The 22,966-nt window shown below is 47.6% G+C and overlaps 1 protein-coding gene across 1 annotated transcript in view; it reads left to right on the top strand.

The window, feature by feature from the left end:
• LOC119386542 (heat shock protein 60A) overlaps positions 1-22,966 on the top strand; it is a 36,920-nt gene that overhangs the window by 7,220 nt on the left and 6,734 nt on the right. Inside the window, exons 2-5 of the mRNA XM_037653817.2 lie at positions 3,143-3,320; positions 10,075-10,506; positions 14,773-15,035; positions 22,033-22,396. Of these exons, the coding sequence (XP_037509745.1) occupies positions 3,156-3,320; positions 10,075-10,506; positions 14,773-15,035; positions 22,033-22,396 (1,224 nt within the window). The 5' untranslated portion in view covers positions 3,143-3,155. The remainder of the gene's footprint in view (positions 1-3,142; positions 3,321-10,074; positions 10,507-14,772; positions 15,036-22,032; positions 22,397-22,966) is intronic.

Below are 22,966 nucleotides of genomic sequence, written 5' to 3'. Positions count from 1 at the left end.
CCAGCAAACATGATCACTGGTGAAATCGAGCTTAAGGTCAAGGAACCCGACAGAATCCTAGAAGGGAATACCACGTGTTATGACGACGGGCGACATTATTCAAATATTCCGGCCATTTGTGACAACTCAGAATGCAACTCCGAGGCACCACACTGTAAGACTACTAAGAAATAGTGCATATATATCTGAATGCTATCAGGACTTGGGTTCCTGGGAACTGCTGCTGTAAGATTTCCCCGTTTAGCAAAAAAAAAAAAAAAAAAAAAAACAGGTCAATCCACGAAGGCACGATGCACGACCCGATAGACGCGCCCTTGTTTCGAATGTAAACATAATAATTTACTTGGACATAAGTACATTCAAGTCAAATTTGCACCAAAGTGAGGAGATTTCACAAGCTTAACTCTGCTCGGGTATGAAAATCAATTTCACCCACGTCTTCAATTCATTAAACGATCTTTATTACTTGCTCCCACATAACAGGCCGTTGAAATGCATCAATAAACGCAATGAGCTCCAAGGTTGCTCGACCATCCTGTTTTTGTCTTCTGCAACAGGTGAAAGTTAAGTAAATGGAAAAGGCTGTGCACCCATATCGCGAAAAAGCAGTGTACACATTCATCATTATGCACAAAAAATGTTCCTTAATTCTTGCTTGAAAACGGACGTTTAGTCAGTATTTCCCACAAACGTAGTGTACACGTTATTATTCATCATTATGCCTAAAAAATATTCCTTATTCTTGCTTGAAAACGGACGTTTAGTCAGTATTTCACACGTACTCTCGATCCCAGACTTGTGAAACACGCGCCTTACCTTACTGAGACAGCCCTTAGAAAAGTAAGGTTGAAGGAAGCTTTTAGAATACGCTGGCTCCCTCAAGGAGCTCCTTAAGATAAGGAGGCATGAAGGGCTCCTCACGTAAGGTCAGGAAATGGTCTGAGGTAAGGAGCGTTTCATAATACGGGCCTTAAAGGAGTACTGACATGAATTTTTAAATTTTTCGGGTTGTTGCTCTAAATGAAAGCACGGGTGTCGAGAACCCTAAAAAGAGTTTCGTGGTGCCTGGGGATGCATTTCATATATTTTTAATACCGCTTCTTTCAAGCAGCAGTTTCGGTTTCGAGAGGGCGGCTTTATAGTGACGTGTCAAGTCTGCCCGTGACGTCACAGGCAGAGTGCAACCCACGAAATATGCACCTGCTGTCCTTTGCTGTCAGTCGAACGTTGTTCATGATGAGTGAACTGTCGTCCAGTGCCTCCGACAGCGATTTCTGTGATTTAGGCTGCATGCAGAACCCAGACTTCACAAAACAAGTGAGCTGACTTGAAACGTCATAGGGCTCTCCATGCGGTGAAGCTGCCTTGCAGATGCTGGGAGATGAAAACTTTAAAATCAAACTTAAATATTTATACGTGTTTCCCGGATGCGGTGTGGGGAGAGCGTTAACACTACATGCCAAGGAAACCAAAAACGTCCTTTTTTCTGCACTTCAAAATTGTGTCAGTACTCCTTTAAGAAGCCTTCTTAAGTGTTTAGTCTTTTTGCACTGGTAAATCTATCTGAACTGTATTTTGCCTGCGATTTCCCGCAACTGTTTGAGTCTCATAATAAATAAAGCAGCATTTATTTCAGCGAAGCAAATGAGAAAATTATCAGTAAGCTTAAGTACTATTCTTTGACGCGCTAGCAGGCATCCATTTCGGTTCTGTAGCTTCCACAGTACTGCCAAGAAAAGTTGTTGCCGAGTCTAGTTAGCTGATTTTTGGTCACGGGACTAAATGCTGCGTGGACATTACCAGCAGGGTTTAGTCGCGTGACTAGATGCTACGTGATGTTACCGAATTTTAGTTCCGTGACTAGTTTGTTAGTCATGTGACTAGTTGTTACGGGATTTTAGTCATGTGACTAGACGTTGTGCAATTGTTAAGTCACGTGACGAGTTGCTACATGATTTTAGTCGGGAGACAGGCGGTTGTGGCTCACTTGCAATGTTACCGGATTTTAGTTGCGTGACTAGATGTTACGTAATGTTTGAGCACGAAACATTTGAGAGGCAGAAATATCATGAACTAGCGAAGCAATTTTTAAAACCTCTTTAGAATTTATAGTACAAGGTTTAGTCTGACGTCCGGTAGGGGGCCGCGGTTCTTGCAAGATGGGTTGCGGTTCTTGCAAGATGGGTTGCTTTAGCAACCATACTTTCCTGCCCGTTTCGCCAATGCAAGTAGTGTTGCAATCCCCACATCGTACGTGTAGATGACCCCGCTCTCATCGTCCGCAGGTGCACGGTCTTTGGGTTTCACCAACACGTCATGAAAATGGTTTGTACGCCCAGTGGACGCAAAACTCTCAGAACAGGGTCTGATACACCTTGAACACAGGGAACAGACTGTGGATGTCTTCACTTGCGACACACTCCCCATTCCTCCCCGCAGGCACTTCTGTGTATCGCTAATGAATGTCCTAGGATACTGCTGCCGTTCCAGTGCTTCAACTACGTTTTCCACTTCTAGTACCTTAGAGCGTTTATTATTACTATATGCAAATATAATCCTTTTTTGCTCGCGGTGCATGAAAAAAAAATTTGGCCCAACAAAATGAGGTGTATACAACAAATACTTCGTTGGGCCATCTTTTAAATTTCTTTCGTCTAAGGTTTCACCATGTGCAATTTTGACTACCCGCATGGCCTCATACGTTTTTATTAAATAAATTCTATCCTTTTGTTTGCAATTTATTACTTGTTCTATACAGTAACGGAAAAGTAACGACGTTACTTTTTCATTGTAACCGTAACAGTGTCACTTTTTTGGCTTAGGTAACTGTAACACTGTTACTATTTACTGGTAACGTGCCCATGACTGCCAAAAATACACTAAGCGCAGGATATGAGGTGCTCAGCTTCAGCATATGCCTTGCATGTGACTCGTGTCACTGGTGAGAAAACGCGACTTCAATGATGTAATTCAACTCTCTTTAACATAGTAAATCTCTGATGGAAATTTTTTCTTTGTGACAAAGCAAATTTCTGTGGTTTGGTTATGATGATAGTCAAACGTTGTGCATTATAGTGCTGTACTGCGCAACATTGGTCGTTGAAAGTTGCTGTGGAATGCAAAATGTGTCTTCCTTGTGCAGCACCCAGAATATCATGTACCGCCTGTGTCGTGTTGTGCCACCCATGCGTGGGGCCCTGGGCCAGAGCCTGCGCCGCCACTATGCCAAGGACATCCGTTTTGGCCCCGATGTGCGTGCCCTCATGCTCCAAGGTGTGGACGTACTGGCCGACGCAGTCGCTGTCACCATGGGACCCAAGGTAAGCTGAAATGGCACCAATCAGGCATGCCTGTAATAATTCAGCGACCATTCAGTTTCAAGCTCTGTGCTCTAATCAAAACCAGATTTCATTAATAGTACTAGCGTAGTTAATGGGGTCCTGAAGCACCCCTTGGGCTGGTTGAAAAAACATCCTGCGGAAAGCAGACACGTCTATGAAGTCCTCAGCCAAATATTGCAGTCGTAAAGGCTACAAGGCTATCGCGTAAAGGCAACAAGCAGAGTGCTGTTTTCTCAGGCGCAGTCTTTTTAAACAGAGGCCGATTCTTACTCTCGTCGGTGGGCGGGGCGCCTGTCAGTTTACGTCATGGATCTGTTTCTCCACGTCGCAAGCGACATAGCATTCTTATTGGCCACTAGCCGACATAAATCAAGAGCAGTGTTTGGATCAGATGCGTTTGTTCCCGTTGACACTGTGTACAATAGTTGCAGTTAAATAAACAGGCTGAAGTACGAAAAACATTGATGCGAGTTCAAAACGCGGAAACGCGTTGACACTTTTCCTCAGATATACTTTATCCGTGGATCTTCGTCCAGAATAGCTTTTTCGTAATTCCTTCCGCCAGCACGTCCGAGTTTGTAATCACTCTGCGGTAAATACCCCCTAAAAGGCCCCGCCCTTTCGAGCTCGCGTGCTAGGGTTCGAATTCGAACTTTTTGCTTGCTTTTTTAAAAATGTCATCTTATTAGTAAAAACATACAGTGCAGACCACTTATAACATAACCGCATATAGTGCAGGACCGGTTATAATGCGGTCTTTTTCGACTCCCGTTTACCCTCCCATAGAACCGCATGTATACGCATACCGCTTATTGTGCAGTCCCCCAAGATGAAATACCGTTTATAATGCGGTTGCGGGAAAATATTTCCGACAAACGCGGTAGCGAGTGCGGTCTCAAAGGAGGTACGCCGCTGGTGAGGGAGCGACGAGGTCGTTACGAAGGGCGAGGGCACGCACAGTGAACGAACGAGGGGCGGAGGGAGGAAAAAGACCGCGGCAGCGCTGTGCGGGCTCGCCGAGTGGGGAAGGATGGTGGTTGCCTAGGCGACGGAGTAGCCTTTGCACCGGCGGCGGCAAGGCTCCGCGACCGCTTGCCGGCAGTGCGTTCTGCGTGGAACGTACGATCGCGTCCTCATCAAGCGCGCTTTAAAGTAAGTTTCCTGTCGGGAAAAGCGTCGTCGTTATCACACTTGCTACAGATATCGCGTTTGCTACCTCGTCCGCAAATTGAAAAGTTTTGCGGCTTCATGACGCGGGCTTTCTCCTTTTCTGCCAGTGCGCGGACTTAAACGAGCTTGGCGGGCTTTTGTCGCCGTTGATCTCCCGGCCGCGAACACAAACTTCGTATCACGCGCGCTGTTCTTGGGTTAGTGCTTGAGTGTGATCTTTTCGACCTCCGATCTTCTTGTTGTCTTGGACAAACTTCCCGCGACAACATGCTGAACCGCAGGCTAGGCCTAATCAGCGTTGGTTGCTTTTCGGTAGCGGTCGCGGGCGATAAAAGTTGCGGTTTGGTGCGGAATCAACGAAACTTTTTGCGACGGCTGCACTTGAAGGGAAGGGAATCATAGCGTTAATGAAAACGAGGGCATGGTTGGCACATGCAACTCTCGAATGGTGGTTGCGGATTCGATTGCAATGTCTTGGACATCGCGTGCGCGCCCGTGAAATCGAACGATAGGTACCGCTCAGCACGTGAATTTTCGGTCGCGATTCGACATGGTTTCTGTGTAATGCGCATACCTCGAGGTAGTCGGCGAATTTCCGCGATGGCACTTTGTTTTGTTTGCTTATTTCCCCCGTGTTCATTTCGTTGGCAATGCGGGTCTTTGGCGGTTAATTTTTGAACATTCGGAGATTTAAGTGGTTGTAAGCGCCCCAAATCGCATATGTCGATTATCGGACACGCGAGGCTACATGCTCAACACGTTTTGCGCAAGTGCAGCCTTTGGAGAAGGTTGTTTTGGTTATAGTGCGGTACCGCTTATAGTGCGGATATTCGCGACTCCGGCGACTTACGTTATGAGCGGTCTATACTGTATCTCCTGGTAGGAGCAGCCGCAAATGCGCAGCTGTCAGTAGTGGGCCCGTCGCTGACGGCCCACGGTGAAGCGGCTACGCCATGTTACACGTCCGCCCCTCGCTTTCAGGGGTCGATAGCTAACGGTTAAAAAAACCCAGTTTCGCTTAAGGGCGAAGCAATGAATGCGATATCAACAAATTGTATTGTTAAATGAAGTAAGGCCAGCAACTAACTCTTTTGGATCAGATCTCGCGTAACTCAACAAAACACTGGTTTAGGGGAATATGGCCGCTCCAGGAACCGAAGCGTTTTCTTGCTCTGAGTTCTCTAAACGCGAAGTAAGCGTTGAGAGCACAGCAAGTTTAAGAGCAGTCTCCTGATGCCTCGAGATAGCGCGTGTGCAAGCGACTGCGCCCTTCGAACGATGCGGTCCCCTCCCCCCCCCCTTCCGCTCCCCTGGCGTCCCTTCATGCTCCTTACGAAAGACGGGCGGGGCGTTTCCTCTCTGTTTGATAAGCAATCGACGGCAGGCCCGCAAGCGGGAAGATGTTATCTCATGCGCTGTCCGTGCGACGGAGACAGACGGCCGGCTAGTTTAATCTCCGCTTCAGCCGCATTCGTCGCCAGCGCTCGCGAGCTTTTACCAGCGGCTCGAATGCGCGTGGTGATGTTAATAATTTAGACTTTATACGGAAAATTACGGCAACGGCGACCGCAGAAGTCCGCCGAGAGTGTCCATATAATTGCTATCACAATAAAAATTTTTAAAAAGTTGAGGAGCCATTTCACTCTGTGAAGTGGATGATAAGCGAAGCTGTTTCGCGCATGGCACAGAGGTGACATGGTGGAGGACAGTTTGGTATGTAAGGCCAGGCTGTTAACGTTCAATATGCAATATTAATGCGAAAGCCTTAGCTGCTTTATCAAACATGAAAATTGACCGTCGGCGGCGTCAGTCGATTGATGCTAAAAATAATCATCATGTGATGGCGTCATCATCACGTCATAGATCGTCAAAACTTGTGACGTCACCATGGCGTCATATGTCGTGACGTCACGTGATGACGCCATCACATGAGATCGTCACTTTTCACTGCTTCTGTGGTCAGTGCGCCAATCATGGAGCTAGCGCAAAACCAGTTGAGGTGCAGAAAACTTGCAGAGAGAGAGGGGGAGGATCTACCCATCGATCGAGAAGAAAAAGAACCTGGCTTTCGCCTTGGGGTTGTCTTAGGGGAATGCATCAGGGACAGTGTGGCTCTTTGGCATTGAGGCACTGCTGTACATCACAGCGTTTGTCTACCATGTCTGCTGATAACCACATAGGTGTACTTAGAGTGTTATTTCATAAAGTGCAATTTTCTTGACCCGGTATTCTGTTTATTTGCTAGTGTCGAAAATAATCGCCGAAGAGGTTAATCCAGAACATTCAACTGCATGAGCCCTTATTTTTTCATTAGCGAGTGAAATATGGAGTTCTCCTGAGCATAGGCGTGCGCAGGGTTCCCCATCAGGGGGGAGCAAAGGTTCATCGCAACGCCCCCCCCCTACTAAGTCAATGTATGGGGCAGATTTTGTGCCCCCCCCCTTAGGTGACTAGAAGGTTCAATGTACGGGACAGATTTTGCGCCCCCCCTCTTAGGTGATTAGGGGGGGCCGCCCCCCTGCCCCCCTTGTGCGCACGCCTATGCTCCTGAGATTATTTTTCCATGAGGTTTGCGATGAATCGAAGTATTTCTAGCCTTCATAAGAGCCCCTTAATAATATTCGGGTGCTTGAATGTTAATGCAATATGCTTCTGTAGTGCACTCCAGGATGTAAAATTCGCTGCTCCAAAGTGCTCCAAGATGAAAATTTTGCTGCTCCAAAGTGCTCCAAAACGGAAATTTTGCTGCTCCAAAAATTGCTCCAAATCAGAAGTCCTCGGTAGCATCACTGCATCCCCGGGCACCTTCTCATGCTGCTTGGAACGGCGTCCATTTTTTAATTGCTGTTTTGCAAAAGGTCCAAGCGAAAATTATTTGCAACGTTGATAACACTAGTTGACATTTTTGACGATGGCGATGCCGGTGACAAGGCATGCCTGAACGCGTGCACCTAGCAGACGAAATGTTAGCTTAGTAGCTGAGCCTCATGTCACTCCGTTCTGTGGACAAGTGGTCAGCTGGGGCACGGTTTGGAGGTGATCGCGAGGAAGCACTGACAGCGCTAAAAAATGGTGGGCTTTCTGGCCAGTTTAAATCATGCTAGATACCGGTGATATACGGTACGGTACGAAGAACTTTATTTAAAGATCCGGAGAAGTGCCACCCCTTAGGGTGACACCGCGGGCTGCTCCCACGTAAATCAATAAAACAGATAGTTATTTGTCCCTCAGTTGCATTTTGGGTCAGGACTCGCTAGTTGGGGGTCGATAACTACTCGTGGATGCAAAAATCTTGACATGCTTAAGTTTGATGTCTCCTAGATGTGACTGTTATAACGAGGTTTGAGTGTATTTAACACTCAAACCTCGTTATAACAGTCACATCTACCATGAAAATAACTTCGTCATATCCGAAAATTCGTTATAAACGTTTATTTATAACACTGTATCTGTGACAAGACTATTCCTCATTTACTTCATTATAACCGATAATTCGTTATATCCGAGTTCGTTATATCGAGGTTTGAGTGTATTTGGCTCGCATGTTCACAGGAACCTTGACCGCTGATGAGCAGTGTTTTCTGGCTGTTCAAGAAGTGTTGCGAGGCCTCTGTAATATTATGGCAATTGAATGAACATTTGTGCTGTCGAAACTAATGTTTAGTACATTATTGACATGAACGCAACCATGCATTGCATTTCCACTGCTGCATTAAAGGATAAGGCCTTTTGGAGGCCTCTAGAAACTCCTTCATGAATTCTGAATATCATTTGGTGCCTTCGTCTTCAAATGCAGTGCCGTTTAAAGGGACACTAAAGGCAAATAACAATTCATGTCAGAGTGAAAGCCCAATGTATGACAACTTCTAAAACGGCAATTATTATCAACAGCAGTGCCCTACTTACCGAGAAATTAAGCTAAATGTATCACATGATGAGCGCCACGAGTGGGACATTTTCGAAGTGATCCCGATGACGTATGGAAGTCGGCCTACGATAAATCACTAGTAATCAAACTAGCAGCAGTAAAAAAAAGAACATTCCGAGCATCAAAAGACATAATAAAATGCTGTTTGTTCGTTTGCGCTTGATTAATGGCGCGCGTGGTTCAAAGGTTCCGTTTTCGCCGAACTGCCCCTCGCCCGTCTCAGTGGTAGTTTCGGGATCACGTACTGCCGTGCGTGTTTTGCGCGCTCGTGAAAGTCGCTCTGACAGAAAGTTCGACAAAATGCCGCATGCGTGTGATATTGCCGGATGCCCGAATGGTGCACAACGCCAGTGCTGCAGCAAGGAAACCGGTGTGTCTTTTCACTGGGTGCCGCGGAATGAACCCTTACGCTCAAAGTGGCTTAGTGTCATGCCATTGCGCCAGTGTGCTAAACAGTCAAAACCTCTGCGTGTGTGCTCGCTGCACTTTCGTACTGAGGATTACGAGATCAACCGCAACTTGGTGAAGGCTTTGAATGTGCCCATCCGAGCAAGTCTTTGCCGCAGCGCCGTTGTTGCTACTGTGGGTCCCTCTACTTCCGCTCGGCTGCTACTAGTATCGGTGGCCGCGCAGTAAAAGCGGGCAACGTTGGGCATGGCAGCAGTGACGTATGAAAGTCGTATTTTCAGGCGGGAGATTTGAAGCGCGATAACGCGATGTGGACCACTAAAAACGTGATTTTATTTAAAAATAAGCACTTCTTTGGCACAAAAGCAGCACTACGAGGTTTCTGGACCGCTATTTCAACAATCAACGTCGACTTAAGGGGAGACGCGGGTCTTTTTTTTTTATTTCTTTTATTAGCTGGGTGAACAACTAAATTTAACAAACTTATCCCATTTTTTCTGCAGATTCCAAATCTCTAATTAGATTTTTGGTAGCTGCATTAGTACAAAAGATGTGCAATCTCTAAAAGCATATTTCTTAGGGGAATTTTTGGCAACTTTGCTTTGTCAAACACAGAAACAAAGTATGTGGCAAGGCTGCCAGAGAGCTGGTTTAGCCGGTGATGCTAATCCGATTGTCTTCAACAAACTTTCAATGCGAAATAAATAGACGTAAATGTGAGTGAAATTTTTTTTGCTGCATACTATTTCTGATAATCGAGAATTATGATTTGGTGAACAACATTATAAGAAAATAAATAGCATCACTGGCTAGACCAGCTTCCTGGCAATCTTGCCACATACTTTGTTTTTGTGTTTGACAAAGCAAAGTTGCCAAAAATCCCCGTAAGAAATATGCTTAAATATGTGTTAGAAATTGCATATCTTTTGTTCTAATGCAGCTATTAAAAATCTACTTAGAGATTTTGAATCTGCAGAAAAAGCTGAATAAGTGTGTTAAATTTCATGCCATTCACCCAACTTTTAAAAAACCATTTTTTAAGACCCACGTCTCCCCTTAATATTTGCCTTTAGTGTCCCTTTAATCGATTCTGAAGGATGCTTAGAAAGTTGACCTTTTTAATGCTATTGGGTTATAATTTGAAAAGTGTCATTAATTCCAATAAATTGCTGACCCATTTGCTATTGGCGATGAGTAACCGCAGCTGTGCTCTTTGGTGGCACTCAGGGACGCAATGTGATCCTGGAGCAGTCGTGGGGTGCCCCCAAGATCACCAAGGACGGTGTGACAGTGGCCAAGGGCATTGAGCTCAAGGACCGCTTCCAGAATGTCGGGGCCAAGCTGGTGCAGGATGTGGCCAACAACACCAACGAGGAGGCTGGCGACGGCACCACCACGGCCACCGTGCTGGCCCGGGCCATTGCGCGCGAGGGCTTCGAGCGCATCTCCAAGGGGGCCAACCCCATCGAGATCCGCAAGGGTGTCATGCTGGCCGTCGAGCGGGTCGTCGAGGAGCTCAAGAAGCTCTCCAAACAAGTCACCACGCCCGAGGAGATTGCCCAGGTGGCCACCATTTCGGCCAACGGGGACCGTTCCATTGGCGACCTCATTTCGGATGCCATGAAGCGGGTGGGCAGGGACGGTGTCATCACTGTCAAGGTAGGCCAACATTTACCACAGGAGTACAAGTTTCCTTCTCAAACTTTGGCTCCACTTAGAAGCTCAACCACTGTTAATCGCTTGTGTAGTTCTCTGCGTGTGTGATGTTTTTTCTCTTGCAGTACCCTCCGACAAAATTACTTCATTGTGTTGCGTAAAAGGCGGCGCATTGAAATTCCACCGGAAAGCATCTCAGAATTACTGTCGATGTTACTTGTTGGGGTAGCTAAGCTCAAAGTTACGGGTTTAGTTCCCAGCCACAGCGACAGGGAGGCTCGTGTAGTGCGGTAAATCCCGTATATATCATTAAACTCTGATTTGTCGAATTATGGGCTACAGTAAAAGCTCGTCATTCGAATTCAAAGGGGTCTATAAAATTGTTTGAATTAAGCAAAGCTCCCCTTCTGTTTAATTTGTGTTTTTCTTTTTCGAATTTTCATGCTGATACTGTCTCTTACGAAAACCTGTTGTAACGAAATTTTTGGGGAATCTGTCAGTTTCGTTATATCCAGGTTTAACTGTATATGAAGTGACTCTGCGGCCTCCTCACAATGTTCTGGAGGGGGTAGGCTCTATGCCTGGCTGCTGTTGAAGCCTAGCTCCGATTCCAGCCGCACACATTTGTACCGTGCACGTGCCAGCATCCCCTTCATGTAGCTCAAGTACAGTAAAAGCTCGTTAATTCGACTCTCGTTAATTTGGACACATCATCTGGTCCCTGTAAATATACGCATCACTCTAAGAGACTGTGCGCTCGTTATTTCAGACAGATTTGACCGCAAATCGGATAATTCGGCGACTTTCGGGCCGCTGGCGAGGCTCGAAAACAAAAAAAGAATTCGGAACAGAAGTGAAGCTCAAACGCAGCATTGCCATGGACATCAATTGTCAACTTGGCTTGACTTGAGACTGGTTGAACGCCTTTTCTTCGCGTCTGTTGTTGCCGGTGCCATTCTATTGCTTTGTTCCCGTTGGTGTGCTGCATCGTTGAACGTCGTTTTATTGAGGAACGATTCAGTACGGCTCCTTTAGCTTGATTGTTGCTGGTGCTTTTGTGCTGACTTCTCGTGTGAACGCACTCTCCGCCGATGGCAACGCAGGCGAAGCGGCCCAAGTACAAGGCGAAGGGCTTCACCACCAAAGTAGAAATTTTGCGTGCCCTGAAAAATGGGCTCTGCCGACAAGAAGTTGCTCCTGTGCCATGACGTCGGCAAACAATACGACGCGAGTCTCCAGAGCGCAGTTAGCATTCTTGCGTATGTGTGGCAGAACACGCCTGCGCACGCCATTGCCAACTGTTTCAGGCACAGTGGCTTTGTTGTACCTGACTCCAGCGATGCCGAAGTGTCGCCAGACGACGGTGCCGACGATGGGCAGGATTTCGGAAGTGTTATGCCTGATGCAGTGACACTAGAGGATTATATCGGCATTGATGATGGCGTTGCCACTGCCGGCTGTCTGACTGATGAGCACATCGTCAAGGAAGTGATGCATGGCAACGAATCCGAGAACGAAGAGCCTGAAGAGGAGCAGCCACACCATGAGCCACACGGGCCCCCTTGCACTGTGAAGGAAGTCGCGGAGGCCCTCGTCGTCCTTGAAGAATTTTGTTTTGGCACTGCAGACAGCATGCGAGCTGCTGAGCACCTTGAGGGGCTCAGAAAAATTGTGTCCGTGCGAATTTCTGCTCCAAAACAGACACGCATACGCGATTGCTTTGTAAAGTAAAGGTATGTTGAAAAAACTCTTGCATTTATTGTGTTTATTTTGACCATTCGATAAGTCGGACATTTGGTTATTCGGACATTTTTCCCGCTCCCTAGAAATCGGAATTAACGAGCTTTTACTGTAATCGTAGCTAAGACGGGTTCGGGCGAATAAGGCAACAGGCTTTGTCAGCAAACAACACTTTATTGCTACACTAGCAATAGCGCGTAAATGTCGCTTAGAGGAGTCCGCTCTATGTAGAAAACCAAGGGTAAGGCTTATGCCTTTCGTCGATCAGCAACTCGCGGGTCCTTTGGGTGATTTCGGTGGCCTCTGGCAAAAGGGAGGCTTTGTCCGGTCGGCTTTTCATCACCTTTCGTCTCCCTTCTCCCGCGAGGGTCCTTTCTCTCACGGGAGACGAGTACCCTTTCCCGCAAGCAGGGAAACGAGGATTAGCGCACGGGGCCAAGTTGAAGGGGTTGGTCACTCCAGTCCTCTGGCTCAGCAGATGCGAAGGCAGTCAGCAATAGGAGTGCGAGAAGCAGCGTACTAACTGCAACTGAATGCATTGGCCATCTCGGAGCAACTAGGGTGCCTCGGATGCTCCTTCTCCCCATCCACTCCATGGAGGGTGGCGACATTCATTGTTGGTGCATCCGCCATTGAAGTGCTCATGCCTGTGCCAAAGCAAGCTCTCACAGTGGCTTGGCCTCTGCGCTCCGAAAAAGATGCCTTGATGTTGCGTGCCCCAGTGCACGAAATCTTTTTTACAACCGCACGCAAGCCGTGTGCTGCCGAGAAGTGGGCACCGATGTAGCGCAGATATCGCGACCCTACATAGAGTGGCGGGGGAGGAGGACCATCGAGGCACCTTAGGAGCAGTGCGCCTGTGGCGCCACCGTGCAGCCAGCGTGGGAAGCCGCCGGGTAAACATTCGTGCGCTACATCGACAAATGGTGTCGATCATCCGAGCTGTTAGCTTCAATGCATTCGTTTGTGAGCTGCTGTACCGACAGCATTTACGTTTCCTCCGCCTTCAGTAGCCACCTTCATTTCGACGTGGTGCACTTGTGGCTTGGTAGATGTGAACTCGCCACACAAATGCTTAAGAACACCACGAACGCAATTCAACACACGTGCACAAAGTATTGCACATCCCATGTTGTCCCTATCCGAAATGCGCGCTCGCGCTGTCACCCTGTCACCTGCAGGTAAATGTGGCGTCTAGTGTCACGTGACCCGCCCTCCTGGCCACATTGTGCTACGCTCTCACTTTGAAGTCTGAGCGACCGGGAGCGCTTCAAGTCGGAGGCTGACGCTGTAAAGAACTAACCGAAGGTAGTTCGAGTGCTCAAATTTATGAAAGGAACTTTGCAGTAGACTACGTGGACTGCATTGGAGATTCGTCACAACTGTGTTTTAATTATTAGTATGTTAAAATACAGGTACGTATTAATGTTCTATTGACAGGACACTGCAGACATTCACATAATTGTGTCCTGGGGCAATGGCCCCTTCCTAGTTTTGGTATGCTTCAGTGTGCAGCTCATATACATTGTGGCAAAAACGATGCTTGAGACCCGTTACAGCAGCAAATGGATTAAAGGGGTCATGAACCACTTTTCCAAGTAATGATCTAATGGCCTCAGTATCGGAGTGTACTGCCTCCCGAATCGATTGCCGCAAAAATTTCTCGAATCCGTCAAGAATCAGCGGAGTTACGGGGGTTTGGGGCACGCTCCCAGCGCTTTCTCTCTTTTCTCGTGCCGACGAGCGCACTGGAAGCTAGACAGGGAGGGATGGCATGGGGAAAAGAAGTTACGCCAGCGCGCGTCATGAAACGCGATCGCTCTCCCGCTGTGATTCGCTTGCGCGAGTGCGGCTACCGTGTACTGAGGAGTGCGGCGCCGGCAAGTGGCAGCACCCCGCGGCAAGAAGCGCATCTGATCCGAACGCCGCTCTCGATTTACGTCTGCTATCGGCCAATAAGCATGCTATGTCTCTTGCGACGTACAGCGGACAGACGCCCCGCCCACTGACGAGAGTGAGAACCGGCCTCTGTTTGAAAAGAGGGTGCCTGGGGAAACGGCAACTTCGCGCTCCGCTTGTGGCCATTACGCGGCGCGCACGACTGTAATATTTGGCAGAGCAGTTCATAGCCGTGTCAGCTTTCCGCAGGATGTGTTTTTTCAATCAGCCCAAGGGGTGCTTCATGACCCCTTTAACACATGAGTGTGCTGGCTAAAGGCTGAAAGATAATTAACATGGCTGTGGTTGGTGGTTTCAAATAATACATTTTTGGACCTGAAGAGTTTCATCATTTGAAATTTCATTGACCTCTTATGCCACCCTCCTCCCTTGCTTTCCGCCTTCCAGTGTCCTCCTCTCAAAATTTTCTGAAGAGAACCCAGTGGATGCAAACATGCATGCATACAGTGCAATGGCGCTGTGAAAACAAGCATTTGTGCCACTGGATTGTGCATTATTAGTGGCTGTGCCCGTACTATAGTGCTTGAGATGCAGCACTCATCAAACCCTTGGCATGTTGTGATGGTGCAGGACGGTAAGACTCTGAATGACGAGCTGGAGGTGATCGAGGGGATGAAGTTTGACCGAGGCTACATCTCGCCCTACTTTATCAACACGAGCAAGGGGGCCAAGGTGGAGTTCCAGGATGCACTGTTGTTGTTGAGCGAGAAAAAGATCTCGAACGTGCAAGCCATCATTCCTGCCCTGGAGCTTGCAAATTCCCAGCGCCGGCCCTTGGTCATTATTGCCGAGGACGTGGACGGCGAGGCTCTCAGCACCCTAGTGCTCAACAGGTATGTGCCGCTCTTTGTGGGTCACCGTGGTTGTCTGACTTTGCCCAACAGCTTTTCCAGAGTGCACTCTTTTCAGAGATGTGCCGAGGAGGGAAGAGAGGGCACATGACGCTTCTAGGTCCACCTAAGCATAGCATCACTGCATTGGTGTGTTATATTTATGATCTCAAAGGCCCTTGATAAGATACTCGAGCCCCTTGACAAGATACTCGTGATAGCACATACACGAGTGGTTTATTTTTCCACGTGCTTATCAACATTCTAAAGCGCACACAAATGATATAAAGCCTCTGTTTTGGCCCCACACATCATAGATTGTCTTTAACACGTAGTAACCGAACAAAAGAGGGTGATTGATTCCTGGCTTGTTTCTTTTTGTTAGACACAATGTACCGAAACCAACAGACAATGAAGCTAAGGAAGGTATAGAGGACATTTACTTGTACGTTTTAACTGTAGTAATGATGACAAAGGAATTAAGGGGGGACGCGGCTCTTGAAAACCGAAAAATCGCAAAAAAGTCGATTTTTGAGAAACCGCATTTTTTTGGTTGTATGTCTCATAAACTACATATTCTGTAATTATCAGCGTCCAATTCAACCTCAAAGTGCAAAAAAATGCTATTTTCGAGGCCGCCGCGGTGCCCGAAACACGCGCAAATCCCGAAATCAAACTACAGTCAACTGCCGATTTTTCAGACGCCCAATTTTCCGGACATGCTTGAAAATTCGGACGCTTTCGCAGCACCGTCACCAGCCCCATAAACGTCAATGTATAGGAACGTCCAAAGTTTCGGGCGCTGAAACTCTTCGGCCTCTGATTTTTCGGACTTTCTGCCCAAATTGCAGGTCCGAAAGGCATTAAGGGGGGACGCGGCTTTCGTATCGCGAAAAATAGCAAAAAAATCGATTTTTTGAAAATCACATTTTCAGTTTCTGTAGCCCTTTTTATATCAGATTCCAAAATATCTTCACCGAAAACCGCGTAGAAGTGCTATAAAAAAATTGTTGCGCCTGCCGAGGTGGCGAAAATTATTGGGGAAATCGCAAAAAAACACTGATTTTCAAAAAATCATAGCTCCGCAACGACGCCACCGGGCGCCGATATCTTGGGCTCATCGGAAAGCGCATTTCTCCGTCTTCAAATTCCCCGCCGCAGCTGGCTCCTCCCTTCGAAAACAAGCGCACAAAAAGCAAATGTTCGAAGGTCGCTTCGAGGCCTCCGATTGGCCGCGTCCGCCATGTTGCCCCAGCGCGCCTCGCCATTGGTCCGATGCTCGCTCCGGGAGATCGTCGTCTGCAGCTCGTGCGTCACGAGCTCACAGCTGTCGAAAGTCGTGCTACTTCGTGGCGTATTCGCAATCAATCTGTGTTCACGGCTCGACGATAACTTTGAACAAGAACTACGTTTTAGTTTGGAGCTACTAGCGGAAGCTCGGTGGGATTACGATGGCGCGCCGCACTCGTAGCGAACATCGCAAGCGCACGTCTCGGACCGACTCTCTAGCGTTGACTCGTCGGATCCGTGGTTGGAGGTTCTGCTTATGCGCACTTCGGACGTCGTGACGAAGATGATCGCAGGACGACTCTTTGTACTCGCGACCACGCATTACGTACTTTGAAACATCGGGCACCGCGGCCGGCGCGTCTACTGCTCGGAGTCGTCACTAGGCCTAACTCTGCTCACGGCGTCGGCACGCAAGACGAACCTCGAACTTTGCGGGCAAGAACAACGCGTTAGCGGACTCGCGGCAGTGTGCTTCTTCGCAAGGAACGAAGCGCTTCCCCCGCCGGCTCCTCGGTAAAGCGGATGGTCATTTTACGCATCGGCAGCGGACCCCACGGCCAAGCTCGTCGCGCCGCGGGCGCGCGTCGGCGTCCCGAAATGCGAGGCCAAACACGTTGTGCGCATATTTTTCGTCGCCGCACCTAGGCATATTGCGCATCGTCACCGAATGCCGCCACACAGCACATCGCATGCCGACTTCCCGGACTATGCGGCCGAGCACTTAGAGGTGAAATAAAGCACTGGTGATGCAATTTAGGCGCGCTTGGGGCCGTGCTTGGTATCACCGTAAGCGCTCATGAATCATCTGAAAAAATAAAAGCCTCGCAGAAAACCGTGTCCGCGACCGGGTGAATGATGAAGCGCATCGCAGGCGAGGTTTACAAATTAGCTTGACGAGTGAAACAGGGAGATGAATTCATATCTGCCCAGTTCGCGTCTTGAATAAACTGCTAAGGAATTCCTATTCCACCAATGTCTTGGCCATAACTGCCCGTTATTTAGGAGGAAGGGATAGGTTGTCATGATGAGAGCTCCTCTTAGTATCCTCTAAAAATGATTCAATGATCAATTGCAATCAAGACTGTTAATTATGTTAATAAGAGCATGAATACAAGAAAGCTGGCAAATCATCATAGTACATGACCTACTTGCATTAGAATATCTTGTTTTTTTGTCATGTCTATTACACCACTTCATAACTTCATTTAACATTCATGCTACATGTTCTTTGTATGTCAGAAAAGGATTTTAAGAAAAAAGAAAGAAAACAAAGGCGCAACAGATGAAAGGCCACATGTGCAGGAGGTCCAACCTTATAAAACACATTAAAGATCACAATCTTCTTGTGTTTTAGAGAAGCGAGGCACCTTAAACTAAAGACAGGGCACTCAAGAAACTGCACATTACGAAGGACTCAAAAGATTACGACACTAGTGCCTTTTGAAGTAATATCGTTGGTACAACTTTAAAAGCCGTTTCTCAAAACGGCTTTTCTTGCTTCCTGCTTCGCTTGTTCCGCTGATTTCTCACTGACCGCTGGGTCTATTTCAGTTCCGTTTTTTGTTCTATATTCCTTGAAGCACAGTTCAGGGCGTGACATTCTTGCTTTTTCAGTATGGCCTTTTGATAATTAGCTATTTGAAGAGTTGCACAAAGCCTCGTTGCCTGTTGCACAGTCACCTCATGAAAAATGAAAACTAAAAAAAATTTTGTTGCAAATAAAAAAATCTAAGAATGTCACGCCCGCAATCAGACATCTTAGAATGCATAGCACTTTGAACGAGTTTCCTATCGCATTTTTTAAGCGAGTCAGACTCGGAACAAGAGCAGAAGGCGAAATATATTGTACATCAAAAAGTTGTAAAGATATATTCATGAAATTTCTACAGTAGCATTACAAAAACATTTCAAACAAGTGTGCCAATTTTCATCAAAATCCATGAAGAAATAAGAAAGTTGGTACCGAAAGCCACGTCCCCCCTTAAGTGGAGCCCCCACCTCTGCTGAGTCTATCATCTCGTAGGTTCGAACCAGCGCTTTCGCAAGTCGATCTGTTTGCAACAGTAGCAGAGTCCGTAAGTCAGCTTTGCCGCAATGCCGAAGTGTTATGGTGTGAAGCAGACCAGAAATTCAAAGGGGCCGCTATCACATCGTCGTGCGGCGATGCCTTTACGGATAAGCAGCGGAAATGCATGGAGGCGTGATGGCGACAGGTGGCAAACGCGCCAGTACGGCTTAATCGCTGACAACCCTTACAATAAGCATCTTCAGTTAACTGCTCAGTAGTGCATGTGGCCTAGCGCAGTTGCTTGCGTACTGCACGCATTTTATAGGCGAGGACCCAAACGCGCCGTGCCGCCATTCATGCTGCTGCTTTGTGCGAGACTGCTAAGTGCGCCGCGCAGACGCGTCATCACGAACCCGTTCATGAAAAATGTGTGCGTACGGTACAGCAACAGTACAGTGACGGCGTCGGCTTAGTTGGCGATATGCTGCACACAACTAGAAACGATCAGCTTTACACGGCAGCAAATGCTGCATATCGGCAGAGATTAGGCGAAGTGCGTGCGCATCGTTTACGTGTGCACATGCATCTGGGAAAGCCGGACGCGTCGTCCGCTCTTCCGCCACAGTCTTTGTGTTCCACATCATCGTTTCCGAACGCTGCATGCGAGAGAGTCGTAATCTATTCCGCGCTTTGCTGGTATTTGTGGCGCTCATCAAGAGACGCAAATTTGCAAGTGGCAGTTGGTAAGTAGTTTAGCGGGGTTCGCGGCAGGTACCAAATGTACTTGAGAGAGCCTGGGCGCACACCAATATGCCTGATAAGTGTACTGAGAGTCATTAAAGCTATTTTGTACGTGGCTATGGCGATTTCACCGCTTGAGTGGAGTAAAAAAAGCATGAATTCGTTTTTTCAGACGATTTCGCGGTCCCTAGGGAGTCTGAAAAATCGGACGTTGACTGTAATGAAAATCGAATGAAAAAAACAAAGTACGTGGAATGGCCAAAGTATCAGAAGGCGCTTGTACCGTGAAACAAACGCAATTTTAAATGGTGTATAGTGAAAATGCCATTTATTTACATGTGTTTACACATAAGTTCCACGTGGCAGAAAGCCAAAAGATGGGCTCAAGCATTATCTTCATAAAACGTCACCACCGTCTCAACAGCTTTAATTTGGATGCACTTTGAGGTCCCCGGTAGCAAAGTGCAAGCGCAGCTCCCGGTTAAACTGTGCAATCTTCGTCTCCAGCTCTAGGTATGCTGCGATCTGGCACCGAAACAAAGTTTTCAGATTGCTGCATGTCGTGATGTGATCCTTCATTTTCCGCCAGTAGTGAATGCTTCTGTGGTGCACTCGATCCTGCTGATCGTAGCCATACATGTCGCTGTAACCAGAGTTGCAGGCATTCCAGGCGTGACGTCTGCGCGTGACGTCACAGATTTCAAAGTGTATTTGTCGTACTTTGGCCACATTAGCTCAAAGTAATTTCCTTAAACCTGGTATGTTAGTTCTCTGGCCCTGTTAGAGGACAATGTACTTCGCTTTTACTGATTAGGAGCTGCGTAGGCCCTAGTAGACTCCACCAAAATCTACGACTTCACGGTGATTGTTGCGGGAACTTTAAGTGGCGTTGCCACCCGCATTTTCTCTCTCGCCAAGCATCTTCTCACGGCAAGCTTGGTGATTTTAGTATTGTAAAAGAGTAGTTTACTAACGCAAGAAAAACCCTTTTTCTCTTTAGTGTCCCTTTAAGCGCCCTTTGAAATGAGAAAAATCGCGAAAAACTCGGTTCTTGAAAAACCGTATATTTGGGCTTTACGTATTACAAACGACCTTTCCTGTAATTATGAACGCTTAAAACATTGTAAAAGTACGTCAAATTGGGTTATAACGAGCAGCGGCAGCTGCTGCACCGGCCAAACAAGCGTCGAAACAAGCCCAACTTCGAGCGAGCACCGTTCCAGCGCCATTCAACCGATCGGCGCCATCTTGGTTTTGTTTTGTTCGTGAATTCCTGCGCATTTCTTTACCGCCCTCGGCGGTAGGGGTGGTGGCGCGGCCGAAGCATGATTCGCTTATGATTGGGGGGCTCGCAGGGGTTTTCGAGTTTCCCGCCCCAACGCGCAGCTGCGATTGGACTAAGCGCGCGCTCCTCGAAAAAGTGGGGGAACGCGCGGCTGCTATTGGCTGCTGCGCGCGATGGCGCGATGGCCTTCTCCGGGGCTTGCTCCGTGCGTCGTCGTTCTTTGCTGCCGTCGTCATCGTCGTGCAGCCAGCCTTTGTGTGTACCGCTTCGCATTTTGTTATCGCTCCCAGCACTTCCTGAACTCTACACCATGTTTACGATATCGCATCCTGCCCGCTGACTAAGAAGTGTCATGTGCCTGCGATCGTTGTGTTATCGGACACGCCGGTAGTCGCGGTTCGATGAGTTCGTGCGCTGAATCTTTATATTAACTTTGTTACCGTGGTCAAGCGCACTTCCAACAACGATTATGACGGCCCTTTTCACAGTGAAGCAACCTCTGTATCGGTAAAGACAATTGCATCGACGGTGTCAGCGCTCGTATCTCCAGCGTGCACCAGTGGCATGTGAATGCATAGTTGAAATGAGCTTGGCATCTCGAATCAACCTCGGCGATCGCAATCCCGACTCGTACGAAAAAAAAAAAAAAGCCAGAAAAGGTGGCAAAGGATAGAAATCAATAAAAACGCATTTTTTAAAATCTACAGGGTCATTTCAGACCAAGATACGTGATCGAAACTTTTGAAGCCCAATATTTCGAAATGACATTTTTGGCTGGTGATGCTGCTTAGCCGAGAGATATCTCTGGAACCATTAATCCGATTTCCATCAGGTTTTTTTTATTATGCACCTGAATAAATTTCCCAGGGCAAGACAAAACCGTTTTTTTTTTTTTTTTTCAATATATGATGTCAGTAGTTTGTTATATTTAATTAAAATTTCATTGATGAAAGCCTCATGAGCAACACTAGATTCAGTGCTCTGCTAAAAATTTTTAGCAAAGAAATTTAAAAAATGGGCTTTGTATTGCCCTAGGGTACCCATCCAGGAAACTTCATAGTGAATTTTACAGTGCTAGCACATTTTCCAACTTCTCCAGGCCCTGACTAATAGACCCATGTGAACTACTTCGACACATGGCTGTAACTTGGGAACTAGTTAACATAGCTGCATAAAACTATGTGGTTAATCAAATGGCTTTGCTATTAATCTATCCTGAAAATTTCATCAAGATATCTCAACAAACAAAAAAATTGCCCTTCGAAGGTAGCCTCCCCCCTTAAAACAGTATTGACAAGCTATTTTACTTCTCATTTAGCAACTTCTAACGATGCACTCGTTGCCTAGGATGGCGAAAGGTTGGGTGGACAGACGAAATTAAGAAATTTGGAGGCATACAATGGATTCAGCTTAACGCAGGACAGGGCGAGACGGAAATTGTTGGGAAAGGCCATCATCCTGCAGGGGCCATAAGATAGCGTGACGATGATGAACTTGACATATCTGTTATTCGACTCAATATTTGAAGGCAGTATTTCTTGCCTTACTCATATTCGAAAATTTCAATATTCACACACCCCTAGTTCTGGGCTGTTGTCCATACCTTAAATACTATTTCACTGTGTGGGCAGTGATGTTTGTCGGGTTCAGATGAGAGCGGCTTAATTTACTTCCAGGCTCAAGGTGGGCCTGCAGGTGGCAGCTGTGAAGGCTCCTGGCTTTGGGGACAACCGCAAGGCGACGCTGCAGGACATGGCCGTGGCCACGGGCGGCATCGTGTTTGGCGACGAGGCCAACCTGATCAAGCTGGAGGACGTGCAGGCATCTGACCTCGGCCAGGTCGGGGAGGTGGTCATCACCAAGGACGACACGCTGCTGCTCAAGGGCAAGGGCAAGAAGGAGGACATCGACCGCCGGGTGGGACAGATCAAGGACGAGATCGAGCTCAGCAATTCCGAGTACGAGAAGGAGAAGCTGGGTGAGCGGCTCGCTCGCCTGGCTAGCGGTGTGGCAGTGCTGCGAGTTGGAGGCTCCAGCGAGGTACGCTGTGGGCTCATATCCGCTACTTGTATCTGGGGGGGTTCATTGGAAACAATGCTTCTTGAGGAGTACAGTAGAACTTGGTTCCCGCTTAGTACGATTTCCCGGCTCCTACGCTCTAAATCGCGAAAATTAAAAATAACCCAATACAGCTGCGTGTAATACGTTCCCGGAAAATACGATTATTCGGCAGCAGCGTTCAGCACCACGGAAAACTGCAGTCGTGTGATAAGTTTTGTACTCGGCAACTCTAATTCAGTTGTGCAAAGGGGGCCCTCCCATTTACTTGTGAAGCGCGAAGTGGCAGACAGCTGCCACGCGGCGACGGTGGCAGCTTCCCCGCAGTGCCTTTCCCCCCTCCGCGCTCTCTCTGCTTTGCTCAGTTGTCCCCTCCGCGTCTCTTCCAAATTGCTCGATCGCCGCTCTCTGTCAACCACACACCGACCCAAAGGCAGGCAGCGATGCTGGCCATCAAAATCTTCAAACGCTAGAGCTGTGCGAATAGCAAAATTTTGGGTGCGAAGCGAATTCGAATAATAAAGATTGAGTGCGAATCGAATCGAATAATTT

This window comes from Rhipicephalus sanguineus, chromosome 3, assembly GCF_013339695.2.
Source record: "Rhipicephalus sanguineus isolate Rsan-2018 chromosome 3, BIME_Rsan_1.4, whole genome shotgun sequence".
Lineage (NCBI taxonomy): Eukaryota > Metazoa > Arthropoda > Arachnida > Ixodida > Ixodidae > Rhipicephalus > Rhipicephalus sanguineus.
The sequence above is the reverse complement of the archived record's forward strand: the minus strand, read 5'-3'. Positions and strand labels throughout refer to the sequence as shown.